The following is a 20,325-nucleotide window of genomic DNA, read 5'->3' as shown; positions in this document are numbered from 1 at the left end:
TGCGAAGAAACGACATGAGAGATATGTTCAAGGCTGCTGCGTACCAAAGGCAGGAAAGAAAACTGGTAGCCGATATGAGTTTGATCGGTCAGGCATGTACCAAGGCCATACAGTATATTGTCCAAGTGCCCTTGCCTATGTGGTCTTTGTTTCACGATGCTGGTCGCAGATATGGGATATGTACTACGAACTTCTCAGAAACATTTAACAATGTGTTGAAGGGTGCTCGATTTCTACCCATCATGTCCCTTGTTGAATTAACATTCCACAGAGTCAATAAGTATTTCACTGATAGAAGGGAATTATCTCAGGCTAGATCTGAACAGGGACTTGCATACTCCCCTAAAGTCACTTCCATTATGGAGAAAAACATTGCAAAGGCTAGATAGATCAAAGTGGAAGCGTATAACCGTCGACTGCATATATATCAAGTAGAAACAAAGAGGGGAGATAGAATTGGTAGAAAAGGAGGCCATAGACATATTGTTAACTTTCAGTTAAGAACGTGCACATGCAATAAACCACGGATCTTCCACTTCCCATGTTCTCATGTTCTAGCAGTTTGTGCGAAGTATTCAATATCAGAGCGGCAATGGGTGGACCGGGAACTGCAATCAGAGGCCTACGCAAACACATACGCTCCCCAATTCTGGCCTATCCCTTGTGAGACGACATGGAGAGAGAATGGAGGGCCTAAACTCATTCCCGACAACGGCATGGTACGAGGACAAGGTCGCCCTAAGTCAAGGCGCATACGCAATGAAATGGATGAGACCAACCGTCCCGCGAGCAAATGCGGCCTCTGTCACCAGCAGGGTCACAACAAGAGATCGTGTCCCTCTAGATCGACCGGGCACTAATTTTTTTTTTTTCTGTTATCTAGAGTGATGTAGTAGAATAGTACAGTGATTGTGTTTCTACATTTCAAATGATTGTAACAGTTGGATTTTTAGATTGAAGTATGAGATTTGAAATTCTGTATTTTGTTATCGCTTATATGTAATTTTTACTTTTTAATTGTTGGATTATAACTGTTTATGAACAGATACCATGGACAGCGGCAATAGGACACCCGGACCCACCGACCCTTCTGTCCTTACACTACAGGACACACATCGTAGCGTTGACATTTGGAGTCAGTCGGTTGATCCAGCGGGCATATTGACATGCAGGCACTACACTGTCGCGTTCCTTGGCGATTGGGTTATCGATCCCCGCATTCTGCCTTTCGTGGAGTACGCTGGCTTCATGGATATACATCGGATGGCGTTCATAAAGGTCGACCCAGCGCTTGTTACTGCGCTTGTGGAGAGATGGAGGCAGGAGACGCACTCCTTCCATCTACCTGTTGGGGAGGCGACCGTGACGTTGCGAGACGTGGCGATACTCACACGGCTTCCCATTCATGGGAGTCCGGTGTCTGGATCTGCGTTGGCCGATCCCCCCGGTTATGTAGCTCAGGTTCTCGGGGTTCAGCCAGGCCCTGACGATATCAGGGGCGGCGGATTGAGGACCGGCTGGATACGCGACACTTTTCGTGTGTTGCCTGATGGTGCTGATGAGGCCACTATTGCGAGACATGCTCGAGCGTACCTTTTTCTGCTCATCTCGGGTGTGATGTTCGGTGGCAAGAGTGGCAACCATTTACACATCATTTACCTGCAGCTGGTAGACCACGACTGGGAGCATATTCGTGGCTACAGCTGGGGCAGTGCTTGTCTGGCGATGTTGTATCGCCATCTGTGTAGAGCATCCCGCCGGGGTTCTCGTGAGATCAGCGGACCGTTATTTTTGCTTCAGGTAACCTACCTATCTGTTAACAATTTAATTCGGAAAGTTCTTACTTAGTTTACAATTAACCTATTTGTTTATGAAATTGTTATTTATTATGTATACTCTTAACATATTTAATATGCACTAACTTGTTTATTATGTTACTTTTTATGTGTTATCGCAGATGACATGGGACCCGTATGAAGCTGATTTAGTTGCTGCCATGCCTCCACATCTGCTAGATCATCAGGCGCAGTGGCGTTCTAGGGTCCCCCTGATCTGTTTTGAGGTCGTCGAGGGTCACCTACCAGATCGAGTCATGCGATAGTTTGGACTACGACAGACTGTCCCCCAGCAGTGTGACACTAGTGTCCGGCTGCACCGCATTGACCGTCGGGGAAAGAGCGACAGGAATTGGCGGACGGAGCATGCCCAGTACATTGACTTGTGACATCGACGGTTGGAGTTCGTCGTCACTGGTGACCCCATCCACGTCGTTATGGATCCATACGATCCATACATGGAGTGGTACATGCGGATTACACGGCGTTTCATCAACCCCAGATACACACCGCCATCCGCACATTACCATCCATCCTTTGACGTGATCAGGGGATATGTAAGTGTATTTGATTAACTTATTTTTATCAATTTTAAATTTGTATATCATTCAACTAACTCATCCTTAATTACTGCAGGCGTTGGATATGACGGCGATGGTTGACACACTGTCGGACGTCCTTCCAGGCATACCTGAGCCGCCCAGAGCACAGGTCGAGCGGGTGCGAGATATGGGCATGGCTACCTTGCAGAGATATGGTCACGCCTATCTCGTCCACCCCCGGGACGATCATGGCGGCCACTCTAGTCACTCACAGTTCGAGGCTGGCCAGAGTAGCTGTGGGGGTGATCCTTCGTCATTCACGGGCGCAGAGGAGTACGACATTCGCAGTTCCGCGCCCCTACGTCATCCTGATGACCCATCTTCCAGCCAGCTGACTCCGCCAGTACGCCCGAACCCATTTACCACGGTCCGTCACTACAGCCGTCGTCAAAGGCCGAGAGTGGACATACAGGATAGAGAGCCGTTACACCAAATTGATGAGTCAGAATAGGATAGAATTATCTGATTTATTTGCTGTAATGACCTCTAGTTTGTTGTACATAACACTTACATTACATTATTATTTTAATAATTATTTGAATGAATTTATGTCTTGTTTGAATTTCAAATTCCTTATTTTGTCCACGTTTGACTCATTTCGTTCAAAATAAATTGTGGATGTGGTGGTGGTGGATGTGGAGGAGGATGGGTGGTGGAGGTGATGGATGTGGAGGAGGAGGGTGGTGGAGGTGGTGGAGGATGTGGAGGAGGAGGGTGATGGTGGTGGTGGATGTTGAGGAGGAGGGTGGTGGTGGTGGTGGTGGATGTGGAGGAGGAGGGTGATGGTGGTGGTGGATGTGGATGTGGAGGAGGAGGGTGGTGGTGGTGGTGGTGGTGGTGGTGGATGTGGAGGAGGAGGGTGGTGGTGGTGGTGGTGGTGGTGGTGGTGGTGGATGTGGAGGAGGAGGGTGGTGGTGGTGGTGGATGTGGAGGAGGAGGGTGGTGGAGGTGGTGGATGTGGAGGAGGAGGGTGGTGGTGGTGGTGCATGTGGAGGAGGAGGGTGGTGGTGTTGGTGGATGTGGAGGAGGGTGGTGGTGGTGGTGCATGTGGAGGAGGAGGGTGGTGGTGTTGGTGGATGTGGAGAGGGTGGTGGATGTGGAAGGGGCTGCACTGGTTGCTGTTGGGGGCCTGCTGTTGCTGCCTTCAGCCAGCAGATAAAACGCTGACTGAGGCAGCGTTTTATGATTAGGCGTAAAACGCTGACTCCGTCAGCGTTTTTCTCTGTTATGGATACAAGAAAACGCTGACTGAGTCAGCGTTTTATTGTATTTCCAATTTTTTTTTTTAATTTGTATTTCACAAAATACGAAATTTTTATAAAAAAAATAATAACCAAAGTAAAAACGCTGACCGAGGCAGCGTTTTATGTCAGAAGCTCAGTTTCGTAAATAGTTTGGCCACGCGTCTAGATTGGTAAATTGTTTGCCAATTAAACTTACTTTCGTAAAAAATCCCCTCTTGAGTGTAAGGCTTTTAAAATTAACAGTGTCTGCGGACATATTCAGCAAAATTAGTTTTTATTAGCGTTTTGTAAAAATAAAGAAAATTTGTTGTTTAATTGACAAAATTAGTTTTTATTAGCGATCGGTAGAAATAAAGTAAATTTGTTGTTTAATTGAGTCAAAATTGGAAAGGACTTCCACCATGAAGGTCGAATAGTTTCTAACATAAATGTGTTTCATATCGTGTTGTCATGTCGAGTTAACTTTTATTCTAGAAGATTGTTATTGCTATTTATACTAGACTACGAGATAAGACATGGGATAGTGTATGTTTTTAAGAGCCTTCTAAGTGCTTTCCAAGCGCCTTCCAAGCTCTACAGTTAAGTTGACATTTTGACTCAAGTAGACATTGAGAGCATTATAATCATCAAGACACAAAGTCAAAGTCAATGTTATAAGCATCAAAATCATCAATAATTGGAGAAACTCTTCACTATGCCCCCAACTTTGACAAATTTAATGTAATTACTTTGCTAAGCAGGTAAGAGATCAACTGTTTAATATTTAATAACAGATTGACTGTTATTACCCTTCATTTCTACATAATTGTGGTTCCTGATAATACATACAGTCTAAAAATGGAAAATCTCCTGACTCCTTTGGTGAGCTTTACTGACAGTGTATATATGTCAATAGCTAAAAGGGTAAATCATTATAAGAATTTCCAGCAGAGGATCCGGGGAATGGTGGATAAACTTGAGGAGCTGAAGGATACAAGGGATGACTTGAAGAGGGAGATTGAACAAGCCGAGTTCCAGGGATTGATGAGCACTAAACAGATCAAAGGATGGCTGGAAAGAGTAGAAAAGGCAGAAGCTGAGGCAAATCTGGTTCTTGCACAGCCTATAAAGCAGTTGATGTGCTGTAGACAACCAAGTTGCAGATCAAGATACAGGCTCAGCAAAAAAGCCTTGCAGAAGGAAACTGAAATTAGTGAGCTGATCACTAAAAAGACAACTTTGGATGTCCTTGTGCAAGGCTTGCCACAAATTGACCCTATACCATGTGTGCCAACTTTCGGCTTGAATTCAGCTCTGGAGATGGCAGTCCAAAACATTGCAGATGATGGAGCAGGAATGATTGGAATTTACGGAATAGGAGGAGTAGGGAAGACGACGTTCTTGAAAGAGATCAACAATGAGTATATATCAAGGTCTGATGAATTTGAGGCAGTGATTTGGGTCACAGTCTCCAAGGATTATAGCCTGGAAAGAATACAGCGCGCTCTTATCTCAAGGTTGGGTTTGTCTTTTGATGCAGCAGAAAGCCAAGAGCAACTAACTTCAAGGATATACAGCTTCCTGAGGAGGATTAAGTTCTTGCTCCTGCTTGATGATTTGTGGCGAAGACTTGATCTTGAAAATATAGGGATACCTTTGCCTGACAAGACAAACAGATGCAAAGTGTTATTCACAACTCGCTCTATGGATGTTTGCAGTGATATGGATGCAAATACGAAGCTGAAGGTTGACTTCTTGAATGAGGAGCATTCGTGGTGCCTCTTTTGTGACAAAGCAAATCAGACAGATATAATCAACAACTCTGATTTAAAGCCTTATGCTGAAGCCATTGTCAAAAGATGTGGGGGTCTGCCACTTGCTCTCATCACTATAGGAAGGGCCATGGCCAACAGGAAGACGGAGGAGGAATGGAAGTATGCAATCGAAGCACTGGACAATGCCCCATCAGAATTGCGAGGTATGCAAGATGTTTTTACCATACTGAAATTTAGTTATGAAAATTTGCAAGATGATACTTTGAAGATATGCTTTTTGTATTGTGCTTTATTTCCTGGGGACTATCCACTCGAGAAAGAACAACTCATAGATTATTGGATTGGAGAAGGATATTTAGATGGCTCAAATGAAGATAGTCTCCATAACAAGGGGCATGCTGTTATTGGTTCTTTGAAGGTTGCATGTTTGCTAGAAAGCGGTGAAGATGACACCCAGATAAAAATGCATGAAATTGTCCGAAGCTTTGCTGTATGGATAGCATCATATGAAGGAAAGAACATGGAGAAGGTTGTGGTGCAAGGTTGCAGTGGACTATCGGAATTACCAGATGTTAAAAAGTGGAAAGTGGCTGAGAAGATCTCCTTGTTGGGTAATGAGATAACCATGCTTACAGCAGGGCCTGTTTGCCTTAACTTATCATCCTTGTTGCTTCATTGGAATCGTAGTTTAAGCAAAATCTCTAATGAATTTTTCCATTATATGCCGGTCCTTAAGGTGCTGGACTTATCAGTAACTAGTATCAAAGAAGTTCCAGCAAGTATTGGTCAATTGGTTGAGTTACGTTATCTTGATCTGTCAAGGACTAAGATAACTGCACTCCCAGAAGACATAGGCCGTTTATCAAAGTTGAGGCACTTGGATTTGCAGCGAACTCATTCACTAAGAAAGATTCCGAGAAAGGCAATTTTACAGCTCAAAAACCTGAGGGTCCTAAATTTGTATTACAGTTATGGAGAATGGGACATGTCACATAATGAGGGTGAAGGGCTGATGAAATTTGAAGACCTGCAATATTTGAACCTAACTGCTCTCGGTATTACCATGACTGAATTTTCTGCCTTGACGAAGCTTTCTAGTTTCTACAATATATTAGACTGTATTCAGTACCTTTTTATTAAAGGATGTGAGGGATTGATCTATCTAATGGTAGCAACTGTGTATGGTGGCGGAGAGAGATTAAGACGGCTAAACATCTATGGTTGTTGCACTTTAAAAGAAATAGACTTGGGCTCGGAAGCTGGGAAAGATTGGCTTCCAAGCCTGGAAGTTTTATCTTTACATGCTCTTCCCAACTTGACTACCATATGGAGGAACTCTGCATCTCCAAAATGTCACAAAAATCTCCGCTACATTAATATATGGTACTGCCCCAAGTTGAAGAATGTCTCCTGGATCCTTCAACTCCCAAGGCTTGAGAAACTATATGTATTCTACTGTGAAGAAATAGAAGAAATAATAGGAGAAAACGACGTTACAGGAGGATCATTAGAGCTACCATTCCTTAGTCTTAAGACTATATCTTTCCGAGGACTCCCTAAATTGAAGAGCATTTCCAAAGAAGCACTTTCCTTTCCTGTGCTAAACACAATTGCTCTGATCGAGTGTCCACAGCTTAAAAAGCTACCATCTGCAGCATATAACTCGTCAGATTTTCCGATAGTGTACTGCAGCAGGGAATGGTGGGAGAACTTGGAATGGGATATTGCTGCTGCTAGCTCTGCCCTACATCCTCAATTCATAGCAATTTGATTGCGCGTCATCAGAGTTACATCACTCTTTGTATGCATCATCAACTGATTTTTTGTATCACAGCTATTAATTTTCTGCTCTGAACATATATATAGAAGTACAACTTGTCTGAGGATGCTTGATATAGGCCAATTGCCTAATAATTTCAGAAGGGGGAAAGCTAAGTCAGACTTTGATTAGCTGCATTGAATAGCTTATTTTTATACTAATCCATATCAGTCAGTCTGAAGATTGCTAGCCTCTTGTTTGAGTGTAAGAGTAAACATTGTAATCCAATCTACCTTCACTCCATTTATATTTTCATGCTTGGGCATGACGTGTCACTGTTGTATTTTCAGCTTGTTACAATGAAATCAGTACAATTAGGAAGAATGGTAAGCTCCATCATATCCACTCTCAAGCATTTTTCATATACAGACCCATAAACATAGAAGCAACAAAGCAGATGACAATAATCAACAAATGATTACTTTATAATCATTCTGGTTTGGTATTGTTATGCTCAATATGTTGTTATGTGATATATTTGCAGAGTAACATATATAACCATATAGATTTTTCACTAAAGCATCCATAGACCATAGATAAGTAGTACCCTTTCACAAATACAGTGATGCTTTGTATGTATGATTGTAACATTTGTAAGGATTACTTTTTTCATTCCTTAATGTTAGGTTGTACTTCAATAGTACTACGTACCTTTAGTGGAGACACGTTATGGATTTATATTTATTACAGTAAACTAAACAGTATTCCCTTTGTCCCTAAATATTTGCCCCAATTTTATTTTTATCCGTCCCTTTAAGTTTGTCCTATACCATTTTTTTGTTGTGAAAACCACAACTTTACTCTCACAATCACTACATCTATTTCCACCACTTTTCTCTCTCATCAACTCAATTTCAACCAAAAATTAAAAAGGTAATTCCACCCCTTTAGAGCAAATAAATAGAGGACAAAAGGAGTATTAAAAATTCAAATGGTAGATAGTAAAGGTAAGGAATTTATATGTAATTTTGTTAGGAATATCTCATCACAATCTCCTATTTAATTTCATTTGAGGGATGATTGTCCGGTTTTGGTTTGTGGTCATGAAATGATCTCCCTCAACTTTTGTTCGCCTTATCCCAAGTCAAGTAGTATCTAGTAACTAATGATAAATCTATCTTTGAGATAAGGTTAAATAATGTAATTTGTAAAGTTTTTGCCGTGCTAACAAGAACTTTGTTTTTATTCAATTGTCTATTGAAAACTGACTCATGAATTCACTCTCAATATTGGACTGTATTATCCTTCCCTAACCCCATGCCAGATTCAACAATCAAAAACCCTTACTTGCCAAATTGAGACCAATTTTGACGCAGCTAGTATGGTAGGACGAACAAAGGTCAATCGAAGTGACATTAAAAGTAAAATATCACATGTCATATAGAAAGATTTTCAACTCTTTTATTTACATATCTTTAGTAGGATGTGTTTAATAATTTACCTAGTCAATTCGAGGAAAAAAACGTTAGTGTCATTTTGAGCCTTTCACAGTGTAATGGAGATAAATTACTCACAAATTTGGTAAATTTCCTAAGAATCCTAACACTTGATTAGAGTTCTAGCATTTATGTAAAAGTGCAGACTAATTTATTTACTTAGTGGACATTAAAAACAAAACAAAATAAACAATGATCGACTCTTGAACCGGATTAACAGCACAACGCAGATATAGAAAAAAAAATTGCATAAAGTTAGACAAAAATAAGATATGCAGTTGTCCTGATCTTCCAACTATGATTTATATTTACACACTTAAATGATACAGTCATCTATGCTGCTCACTACGAAAATTTCAACTGCATTTTTTTCTCTAACACAACTAAAATGCATGTTACTACTGTGTACAGCACTGCAGCTCCTTGAGAGACAGGAAGCTGCAAACTATGCACCACATTCCAACTTTATGCTGGTGAACATGCTATGGTTGCATATTTACTCAAGAACTGTTGCTGATATCGGTTCAATATGTAAATCCCACTCTGACATATCATGCAACAAGGAGGAGTTCACCACAAGTACCTGCAACCAAGAAATAGAAGATGAAGCGCTGCATAAGCGGGGAAGGGAACAAATGAAGAGCTTAAAAAATAGAACTTTACATCTTTCAAAGATCTCTTTTGCCATCTGCAGAACTGAATCTGTTTCTTCTGCCAACTTTAAGAATTTCTCCAAATCCTTCACAGCTTCAGCTGCTATTGATGAAGTGTATTCTGCTTCAACAACCTTGTAGGCTGCAGTCTTTGCTGCTTCTTCTACCGACTCACCAGCCTTAGAATAGACAATGGGTGGATGCTGTCTGGCCCAAATGCCTTTCTGACCGCTAGCATTTGTCTCCAATGAATTATTTTTAAGCCTGAAGTGGCTATCAACCTGCAATATCAAACCATACAGATTTCAATCAGGGCACTATACAGACTCGTCAAAAGGACAACAATCATCATATTTACGCCCTACATCTCAACTACTTGGATATACCCCTGTTCAAATTTCTCAGCATTGGTCACAAGTTAGTAAAAACACAGAAGGTTAAACAATAGAACTACAATAACAATCTCCTGAATGAAACATCTAAATATTGTACGTGATAATGTTTTAGAAGAACCCCCACCCCCCAAAAAAAAAAAAAAAAACAAAAAACAAAAAAACAAATAGTAAAATATAGTTCAGCCATTATGTTCTTGGAATATTTACAGATGGGTATAAGGGGGAAAAGAAGTAGATTATATTATGCGCGCGCGCGCACACACACAAATAAAATAAAATAAATAATAATAAAAAATAAAACATCATTAAGAATGTGAGACCTTGCTGCTTATCTTATCAAGAGAAATGATGAATCTACTTCCATAATAATCCAAATCTCATTAATTTCTTTTAGTTGGTTGCAAGTATGATAAAGAGAGATTAAATGGAATTTAAAAATACATCTGAGGCACATGCCTTGTAACTTTGTAAGTTCTGCAACTTTCTAATTTTTATCTAAGAGCAGCATAATTAACAGAAATGAGGAATGCAGTGACACACGTGCATAATAACTGGAAAACAGACATTGTCTAAAACCTTGACTCTTTTTTCCAAAGAAGAGAAATTAGTTAATTACAAGTTAAAGTTTTACCTTCTCAAGTTTATCCTGAGAACAGAGTCTTCTCAACCTTGCCCCCAACTGTTTCCTAAAATTTTGCGGTACTGGAACATCACTCCTTTTCTGCACAGATAATATATAGGAAAATGAAATTAGTTTATTTACACAAGTGAATGTTAAAGGTTTCGATAATAACATAAGATTATGAAATCATAAGGCAAACTACATTAATAATGTTAATGCATTTAGGTTCTTGATAGAGTTCAACTTCTCAACCAACAGATATTACTATGGTAAATGTTTAATTAGCTTCAACCTCAGGAAGTTTTTTGGCTTCACAACAATATGGACATGCTGTGCGGCATATTGCTCTCCCATAGTATGATGGAGAACTAGCTTACCAGAAATCTAATTATAGCCAGTAGACACAACAATATCTTACCACACTCAGCCCTTTACTTTTAACCATAGTCAAGGACAAATTGAAGAGTTCAATTCAAGATTTTATTCCATGGTGCATGATGTTTGCGGATGATATTATGTTAATTAATGAGATGAAAGAAGACGTGGAAAGTAAGTTGGAATTGTGGAAACGAACTCTATCAAGGCTTTAAGCAGAGCAGAAGTAATACAGAATATTAGGAATGTAAGTTGTCAGACAACAGTGTGACCCTTCAAAAATAGAGAACCTAGATAGTCGTAACAATGTCATATCTGAGTACAAAACTTTTGGCGGATCCGAGTAGCATATCCCTTCAAAACTTTTGGCCAGCCCAATTAGGAAGATACGATGAAAGACATGGGGAAGGGAGGGGGGGGGAGTAAGAGAGAATTTGGTCAAAAAAGGAACAAAAACACTATAGATAAAGAGAGGACCAAAATTCCTCTATCATCAAGATGTCACATAAAACAGAACTCTATCCAGTTAGTTCATTCAAAAGGTACATGGATTGATCGTTTTAAAAAAAAATATTGTCCCACAAATCCACAATAAAGTTTGGTTAGATTCTCAGTCCTATCCAGCTAGGAAAATGTCACATTAAACAGAGTACCAACCATTTGGTGCGTCCAGATGGACATTAAAGTTAATTGTAACATGGGTTTAAAGAGAAACATGTCAAACTAATTTAGCTACAATGAAGTTCAATTAGATTGCCAGATTGCTGAAGATTCAAGCAGTCCTCTCTAATAATAAAATCCAAACCCATCATGTCTCGTAAATCTCACATAAGATACTTGCAGATGCTGAAAATCAGCCCTCTCTATCTGCAACTATGTTAATTTTTTTATTAGAAAGGATCTTTGTTAACATGAAGAGAGAAATACAACAATAAGATAAGGTATTTAAAATGGCCAAAGTGTGGACTTGGATGTGATGCATTGAAGTTTCCTTAGTTTCACAGCTAACTTTGAGAGACCAAACCCATGTTTGGCACAGTTATAACAGAAGGTACAACACCAACACAGCAACAGACCTAAGTAACAAAGAAACATACAATCTTCAAAAACAAGACACGTAACTACAAGCAAGGTGAAAATAATAGCTTTGCTTTCACAAACACATGACACGAGAATTAGGCGACAAACTTTTCCTCAGACTCCATAATCTGCACTTTCAATACAAAAATCTTCACAATTAATAACCTTTCGAAATGGGTGAAAGTTTGACCTCTGAACATCTCTCAATCACGTTGTGAACTCTGAAAGTGTGATCAGAAGGATCCAACAAAAAGATAGACTCTAAATATACCCAACAGATTAAGATCCCATAGATCTCTATTTTGCAAGTTCACCTAAAATGGAAGAAGAATACCCCAAAATAATGATAGAAACCATAGAGGCAAGAACAGTACAGAATAACGCATAAGGCTAGAATAACGCATAAGGCTGCTTTCCAGACCAATTTTTTTTTTTGAAATGAATGTGTACTGAACTCCCATTCCAACCACGTAGACACAGGAAAGAAAACAATGAGACTATATAAAGATACAATACCTTTGTTCCTATTTGTTGGTTACGCTTTCTACTTACGCCCACTCCTTTTTATTGAGGAAACTTTTGCTTTATTTCCTATTTTAGTAAACTTATTATTATAAAAACCCCAATTACATCACTCTCTACTGCTTTTAACTAAAATATACCCCTACACTCCCTCCTCTCCTACCCTCTTTCAGTTCAAATGTTACTAGTAAATGTAACTATCATTTAGTAACGGAGGTATTGTTTATAAACTAATATATAAAGAATAAAAGTGTGAAATCCTACTACAGAATCCCATTAAATCTTTTTGAAGTTCATATTTCTTCTATTAAATATAGCCCTACAAAGAGGGGAAGTGCTTAGAGCATCATAATATGGGTTGAAGATAATATTTGAGCATATGACATGTATAACACCAGTAGGCAGACAAAATGTTACAAGCAAATGCTTTCTGGTTATGTTGGAGCTTGTGTCGAGTGTTTACTATCAAATGTCTGGAGATGTTAACCAGACAAAAAAAAAAAAAAAAAAAAAAAAAAATGCTTCCATCCTTCTTCTAAGTCATAGTTAGATTCTGTAAAAGTAATTTGCTTTATATTTTGTGGTGAATAAAGTGCTTTGCGTAGTGCTCACTATCTTGATCGTAACTTTTACCAATCCACGATGATTGATAAGGGTCATACTTGGTATACAATGGAAACATTTAGATGTGATAAATAATACGCGGTAAGTTGCATGCTTGTAAAAAGTGCCACAAGAGCTTGATTTCAAAGACGCCACAGCACATAACTTATGAACAGTTATAAAATGCTCACTATCCAGCTTTGTATTAATATGGATATCCAGCCAAACCACAAACTATATATTCTTACAAATCTACAGCACCTGTACCCATGTAGACTATAGATTCTTCTTTTGAATTAGTATCTAGGATCTGTGGAAATGAGAAGCCTAAATACTACCTTCGTTCCTAAATGTTCTTTACGGTTACTAATTGGACATAAATTTAAAAAAAAAAAAAAAAAAAGTGTGTGTTATAAGGGAAACAACTTGTGTGCACTTGGTTCACAATAATATTATTGTGGACTTGAGGTCCATACGTGGGCCTTTATTATTTATAGTATCCAGTATATTTAAAACGTTAATTAACTTACGAGTCATGACCTTCATAGTAAAACAATAACTTTTATTTGAATATAATAACCTTTATTTTAACATAGTGACCTTTATTTTTATTACTAAACGACCATAGTGTCTCTAATATTAGTGGTCCATAATAAATTAATGTGAACCAGGTCAATTAAAGAGTTTAGTGTTAAAGTGTGTAATGTGTGGGACAATAAAAAATGGGCAAGTGGTTGGTCCTTTTGTGTAGGATAAGAGGGTAAAAGCATAACAATTCATAATATATGGTATAAAGAAAAAGTGTAAAGAATAAAAAGGAACGGACAAAAGTGGAAAGCGTAATAAACATTAAAGAATGGAGGTAGTATATGATAAGTCAGACTATGTCATCTTGAGATTTTTTTTATTATTATTATTATTAATTTATTATTATGAAACCTTCTACAAGATAATGAAGTGAAATATTCCATGCCATACTCTAGGTTCTATATGATTTTGACATTCGTAATGCATGTTCTAAGAAAATACTAGTATAATTTTGTACACTAAAGAGAATTCGAATAATAAAACAAAACAGTGAGTGCTATCTTGACGCAAAGAAGGAAGAGTAGCAGCAGACTTAGATCATCAAAAAACAGAAGCATGATGCAAGGTCACCTCATAGAATGCGCAATACTACAAATAAGGAGAAGAGAATGATAGGAAGAAAAAAAAAAAAAAAAAAAAAGGATCTACTGGAACACACCTCAATATGAGCTAAAATTGAACCAATATCCATTCCATTTTGTTCTTCAAGGGCTTCAAAGATCATTTCATTATACCTGTTACAGGAGAAAAAGAGTCAGATAGTACACAATTCATTACAGATAGCTAATAGATTTACTAGCAGCTGTTTCCTTCCAGATAAAACAATCCTTTTTGCATATTTGGATCACAATGGCCCAATGTATTGTCCAGATGAACCGTCTTTTACTTACTGGACTCAGCCACTACAGCAACTAACAGTCTTAACACTATTAATTATGATGATTTCTACTGCATAAATACCCAGCCTCCTGCTCACCCAAAACTCAAAGCTGCTGGTGTCTAGGAGGTTCCAAGCCGAACCTCTAGTCTAATTGCCAAAGATCCTACCTCTCATAATCATCTTGGAATCAACCATCTTCACGGAGAATGAAATTCTTTCATGGTTTTCTGATGCAAATTCCTTCCAAAATGAAAATCAACTCGTTCTAGAAATAAAGAGGGGCCCATTTCGATAACAATCAGCCTCTTGATGACATATCTTTTCATCTAGCTTGATATCGAAAACATGGCTGAATACAAGCTAACTACGGAGTTTTTTTTTTTTTCCCTCGCAGAAGCAAAGGGTAATACAATCCACACAGTTTTTTATCAGAGGTCATCTATAGAATATGATGATTGTGATCAGGGTGGCTGAGAAGAAACCCAAGTTCCTGCCAATCCCTGCTTCCACAGTTTAAAGTGAGAGCAATTGTTATCTGAGTTTGGTCGTCCATGGCAGAAAATAAAAACTATACATAGACATGAATATCAAGGAGTGGCACAATGGTAGTGACTTCTCCACAGATAAATTTAGGCATACTCGCTGGCAGAAAGGAATATGATCAAACCTTATCCAGCAAGTTTTTTTTTACTCAGTTTTGAATTAGTCATTGTGGTCAGAGATAGCAGAAAATATTCATATCAATATAAGCCAAAAAAACATGACCAGGAAACAGCTAGTTCAAAACAAGACCCCTAATATTTTACAACTTGACCTTGTGAACGAATGTGTTGATATGTAGATCTAGGGATATCATAGTCCCAGATCAAAAGTAATAGTGTTAGAGTGCAATCTGCCAGATCTTACCCAGATTTCGTAACTGTTTCAGTGCCATGTCATGTCGACATAAGTACGTGAAGAAAACTTTCGAGTCTGTTAACATAGATTACAAGTATAATAGAAAAAAATATTCCGATAAACACCCACAATCTTGAAAAGATTTGATATTTGCTAGTACCTGGGACCGTTTTTTTGCATCAGGCAAGTCCTTGCCAAAATCATCCTTGACATGATCAGCTGGTGATTCATGTACGACAGGCACATGAACAGTAGGAGCCTGCACAGGGACAGAAGGAGCAGCAGGAGCCTGCATGGGGACAGAAGGAGCAGCAGGAGCATCTTGAACAGGCTTTGGCTTCGGAGGCCTTAATTTGTCCCTAGAGCCTTGAACTGCAGCACTCATGTTCCTCCATTTGTCCTGTGTCAGCAATACAACATATTAATTTATCACATCTAATTGATACTGGAAAATAACCCTATCAACCACAGAATATACATCGATGCAGCAAGTTAATGAATTATGGACTAACAATGTGTTTGGATAAAGAAAGGGGAAGGAAAAGAAGGGGAGGGGAGGGGAGGGGAGGGTAGGGTAGGGGAAGGGGAAGGGAGGGGAGGGGACTAGGGGAGGGAAGAATGATGAATTTCTTTCCAAATTTCTTACAATATAATCCCTCCATTTGTCTCCCCTCCAACTCCCTTCCTTCCTCATTTGTTATCCAAATGAAAGATAATCCATCCATCCCTCCATTTCCCTCCATTTCCTTCAATCCAAACAAAATGAAAATGCCTAACTAGAGTAGTTTCATTTAAGGAAAAATACATCCGAATTTCAACAAAAACACATTGATTCACACCCAGCAAATTTAGAGAATCACAGTTGAGGAATACAGACTTATCATTTCCAAGCCTGATGCAAAAACGGTTTTTTTCGACCATTATAAATTTTGCAAAATCAAAGTTTATTATAGCAAATCAATTAATCTACTTTATCGCATATGAAATAACAATAATTTTTACTTAATATTATTCCTTTAAGGTGAAGTGAACAAGGTCTTCCTCTTTCTTCATTAACTTTTAGACTATTCACATAATCCACTTAGACCGAGTTTGATGATTTATATAGTCACGTGAAATCTAGTTAGATTTGCCTCAATTTACAATTTATAACTTTTACATATTATTGATAATTAAAGATATTATGATCGAAATAATGCATCAGCAAGCGTTAAATGAGAGGTGTTACAAGTAACAACAATGAATAACCAAAAATTTAAACCTAAATTAATATCACTGACAATCAACAGAGAATCAACACCAAAACATCAAATTAAAGCAAAAAAACACATCACAAATTCATCAAAAAACAAAAGGCAATTGGCAGGAAAAAAAGAAAAGAAAAAAAAAAAACCTTAAGGTCGATGTTGGAGCGAGAATGAAGAAATTTGTTGAATTCGACATCTTTCTGGATCAATTTCCATTTACCAGGGCCGTGTTTAGCGACACCTGCTCGTAACGCCTCTTCTTCTTCGGACGTCCACTTTTGCTTCGGGTTTCCCATCTCTCTTTTTCTCTCTCGTCTATTTCACCTCCTGCAATTTTATTTGGAATATACGAGTAATTTTTTTAATATAAGAAAAGAAAATGATTAATTTGCATGATATTGTAACGATCGAAATTCAATTACAAATAAAATAGTTCAGTACTAATCAAACACTTAACTATACATACACACAGATCCATCAAAACAACACTCAATTCAATCCAAAATTAACCTCAAACTATAACACGAATTCAAGAAACGAAATCAAATTTTCAGAAATCAAAGAAAGAAACAGAATGTTAATCCTTACTAATTGAATCAAATTAAATAACAAAAACATAAACTTAAAAAAAATACAAATTTGAGTTTCAGATCCTAATCAAAATCAAAATCAAAATTGAATAACAAAAACAAACCTCAAAATCGATCGAAGAAACCAAATTCTGAAAAAACATAATACAAAAATTCCAATCTAAATTAAGATCTTATAAATTAAGCTTGCACTAAATTCTACCAGTTAATGAATGAAGAAGAAGAACGAAGACCTCAACGGCTGAGGAGAAGGGGTTTAGGAAGAGGAGAGTGAAAGAATTATAAATCGAAAATTATAAATAAAAAATAATAATAAAATACAAAAAAAAATTGAAGGAAAAAAAAAACCGGATTTTCCCCAAAGTGAGCTTTATTGGCAAAGTATTAACCAAATTGGTCTCGTGGCAAAAGTATTTCCCAAACTAAGCTTTTGGGGTAAAACGCTGTTTCGGACAGCGATTTACACCCAGCTTTTGGAGTGAGACAGCGTTTTATGTTAGTTGACTTGTTGGTATGTATTTTGGAAAAAGTACAATATTTTATGTATGTGGGCTTTAAAACGCTGCCTGAGGCAGCATTTTTCTGCTAGACTGCATCACCAGCAACCAGCTCCTGTTTCTGCAATCTGCTGTTGTTCCTGTCCATCTGCTGTTGCCCCTACACATCACCCTCACCCAGCAGCATCAGCCTCAGCCCCACCATCAACCACCACCCCCGCCACCATCAACCACCTCCCCCACCACCACCGGCCGCCACTCTCGACCACCCCTATGCAATGCAAAACACCCTAAACAATGCTAGAGCATTCCCACCACCGGCATAACTGAGTACCACTGACAAAATTCAAATTCGGACAAATAAGGGAAATAAACTTCAAATTGTACAGAGAGTCATTTAAAAAACATTTCTTGTATTAATAATGTAAGCGTTATATACTACATTGTTAGATATCTGAGTACCACAAAAACATCAACTAACTAATATTATCCGGACTCAAGTATTGGAGTTAACTGATCTCCATCCTGTGTGTCCTCCGTCCGTCTACGAACACGCTTCAGACGCCTACTGTAATGTTGAATGGTGGTGAATGGGTCTCGGGACGGTGGAGTCAGCTGGCTAGCCGACGAGTCATCCTGGGTATGGCGGGGAGTGGTGTTATGGATGAAGTAATCCTCTGCCTGTGTAGAGCCCGAAGTATCACCTCCACCACTGCTCTGTCCAAAGTCGAACTATGAATGGTAACCACCTGCACCACAGCTCTGTCCGAAGTCGAACTGTGAATGGATGGAATTGGGGTCATGATCGTCCCTGGGGTGGACGAGATGGCCATGGCCATATCTCTGCAAGCTATGTATGCCCATATCTCGCACCCGCTCGACTTGGGCTCTGGTGGGTACGGCTGCTAAGGCATCTGAAAGTGCATCAACCATCGCACCCATATCCCTCGCCTGCAGTAATCATCCATGACTTAGTAATATGATATAGAATTTCAAATAATTTTGGAAAACAAGAAAATGAAATAAACTCACAAGTCCGCTGATAACATCATAAGCTGGATGGTAGTGCGTGGACGGTGGCGTGTAGGTAGGGTTGATGAAAAGGCGTGTAATCTGCTTGTACCATACCATGTAAGGATCACGGGGATCCATAACACCCTGGAACAGGTGACCGTCAACGACGAACTCCAACCGCTTGTCCCAAAGCTCAATGAATTGATGATGCTCCTGTGCCCAGTTTGTCTCCAACTTTCCCCGACGGTCAATGCAGTGGAGGCGAATACTAGTGTCACAGGCCATGGGGATAGGCTGGTGAAGTCCGAACTATCGCAACACTCGATCCGGTAGGTGGCTCTCCACGACCTCGAAACAGATCATGGGGTCCTGGCAAGCCACTCAGCACGATGCTCGAGCAAGTGTTCCGGCATGGCCTCTACCAACACAGCAGAATAGAGATCCCATGTCATCTGCAATAAGGAAATATCGTAAATAGGTTAGGGCAATGCCAATAAACAGTATAAAGAGTAAACAAAAGATTACAAATTTATTGCAAGATTCTACCTGTTCATCCGTGAGTCGGTCGAGGGCGTCACGGTAGTAGAGAAGACCTCTCGCTGTATGCGCATGTGTCAGTCTGGGAACCACCCACCTATGGCAACAAATTATTTAAGAAGTTGTACTAGCTAATTATAACAAAATGCGTCAACACAAGTGTAATGTTACGAACCTACAACCGTATGCCTGATCGGGTTCGGGGAGCGGGGGAGCATCGTACGCTGCGTACTGATCGTCCTGGTCCAGCTGCCCCGGACGGTGTACAACGGGCCTACCTGGTCTCCCTACATGGATGTGTTCCCAAGCCCATAGTTGTTTATAAAATAAAATAAAAAGGTAAAGCATAAATAACGTCAAGTCATTATCAAACTAGGCTTAAGGATAATGATGAGGTTTACCTGTAGCACAACCAAAGGACCTCCGATCAGCTGTGCTCCACACTGTGATGCTCTACACAGATGGCGATACAAGACCGCCAAACAAGCACTACCCCAACTGTATCCACGGATCTCATCCCAGTCATGGTCTAATAGTTGCAGGTAAATAATCTGAAGATGGCTTCCGCTCTTGTTTCCAAAGAGCACGCCCAAGATGAGCAGGAACAAGTAAGCTCGCGCGTATCTCTGCACTGTGGCGTCGTCAGCGTCCTGAGGTAGGACACCAAAAGTGTCGCGTAGCCAACCGATCCTCAGCGCGCTGCCCCTGATCTCGTTTGGCTCTGGCTGAACCCCTAGAACCCGACCTAATAAACCTGCGTGGTCAACCACCACACCCCCTGTCACCGCATTCCCATGTATGGGAAGGCGTGTGAGTATCGCGACGTCCCGCAGCGTGACAGTCGCCTCCCCCACAGGAAGATGGAAAGAGTGTGTCTCCTGTCTCCATCTCTCAACTAATGCAGTGATAAGCCCTCGATTTATTTCTCTGTAGCCCACGCGATGAATACCACCGAAGCCAGCCCAGTCGACGTACTGAAGAACGCGTGGATGGACTGCCCAGCCGGACCTCAAGTGCCTGCACCCCAACATTTCCGCTATGTCCCCCTGGTAATTCATTTTAAAAACCGTAAATAAGGGTCAAGTATACATCAAAACAAGACAAATTTGTACACGAAATGGCACGTGAGAAATTA

At 39.6% G+C, this 20,325-nt stretch overlaps 2 protein-coding genes across 2 annotated transcripts; one reads left to right on the top strand and one right to left on the bottom strand.

Annotated features, from left to right (window-relative positions):
• The first annotated feature begins 4,389 nt into the window (after positions 1–4,389).
• LOC110683043 (disease resistance protein RPS2-like) lies at positions 4,390–7,529 on the top strand. Its single transcript, XM_021859380.1, has one exon. The coding sequence runs from the start codon at positions 4,519–4,521 to the stop codon at positions 7,204–7,206; it is 2,688 nt and encodes an 895-aa protein (XP_021715072.1). The 5' UTR covers positions 4,390–4,518; the 3' UTR covers positions 7,207–7,529.
• Positions 7,530–8,921: 1,392 nt separating this feature from the next.
• LOC110683042 (telomere repeat-binding factor 5-like) lies at positions 8,922–17,417 on the bottom strand. The gene is made up of 7 exons (XM_021859379.1): positions 17,247–17,417; positions 16,699–16,879; positions 15,473–15,705; positions 14,187–14,262; positions 10,370–10,459; positions 9,354–9,624; positions 8,922–9,273 (listed from the first exon to the last, which is right to left on the bottom strand). Exons 2-7 carry the CDS (start codon positions 16,846–16,848, stop codon positions 9,242–9,244), a joined length of 852 nt encoding a protein of 283 aa, XP_021715071.1. The 5' UTR covers positions 16,849–16,879; positions 17,247–17,417; the 3' UTR covers positions 8,922–9,241.
• Positions 17,418–20,325: the final 2,908 nt, after the last annotated feature.

Source organism: Chenopodium quinoa, unplaced genomic scaffold (genome assembly GCF_001683475.1).
Source record: "Chenopodium quinoa cultivar QQ74 unplaced genomic scaffold, ASM168347v1, whole genome shotgun sequence".
In the NCBI taxonomy this organism is placed as follows: domain Eukaryota; kingdom Viridiplantae; phylum Streptophyta; class Magnoliopsida; order Caryophyllales; family Amaranthaceae; genus Chenopodium; species Chenopodium quinoa.
This window is presented reverse-complemented; position numbering and strand designations above follow the sequence as displayed.

Excerpts from the sequence above, each read along its gene's own strand:
- LOC110683043 (XM_021859380.1), top strand. The coding sequence starts at position 4,519 with ATGGAAAATCTCCTGACTCCTTTGGTGAGCTTTACTGACAGTGTATAT.
- LOC110683042 (XM_021859379.1), bottom strand. The coding sequence starts at position 16,848 with ATGGGAAACCCGAAGCAAAAGTGGACGTCCGAAGAAGAAGAGGCGTTA. Across the intron at positions 10,460-14,186 it reads CAATTTTAGCTCATATTGAG|AAAAGGAGTGATGTTCCAGT; the intron begins GTGTGTTCCAGT and ends TTATCTGTGCAG. Across the intron at positions 9,274-9,353 it reads AAAAGAGATCTTTGAAAGAT|GTACTTGTGGTGAACTCCTC; the intron begins GTAAAGTTCTAT and ends TCTTGGTTGCAG.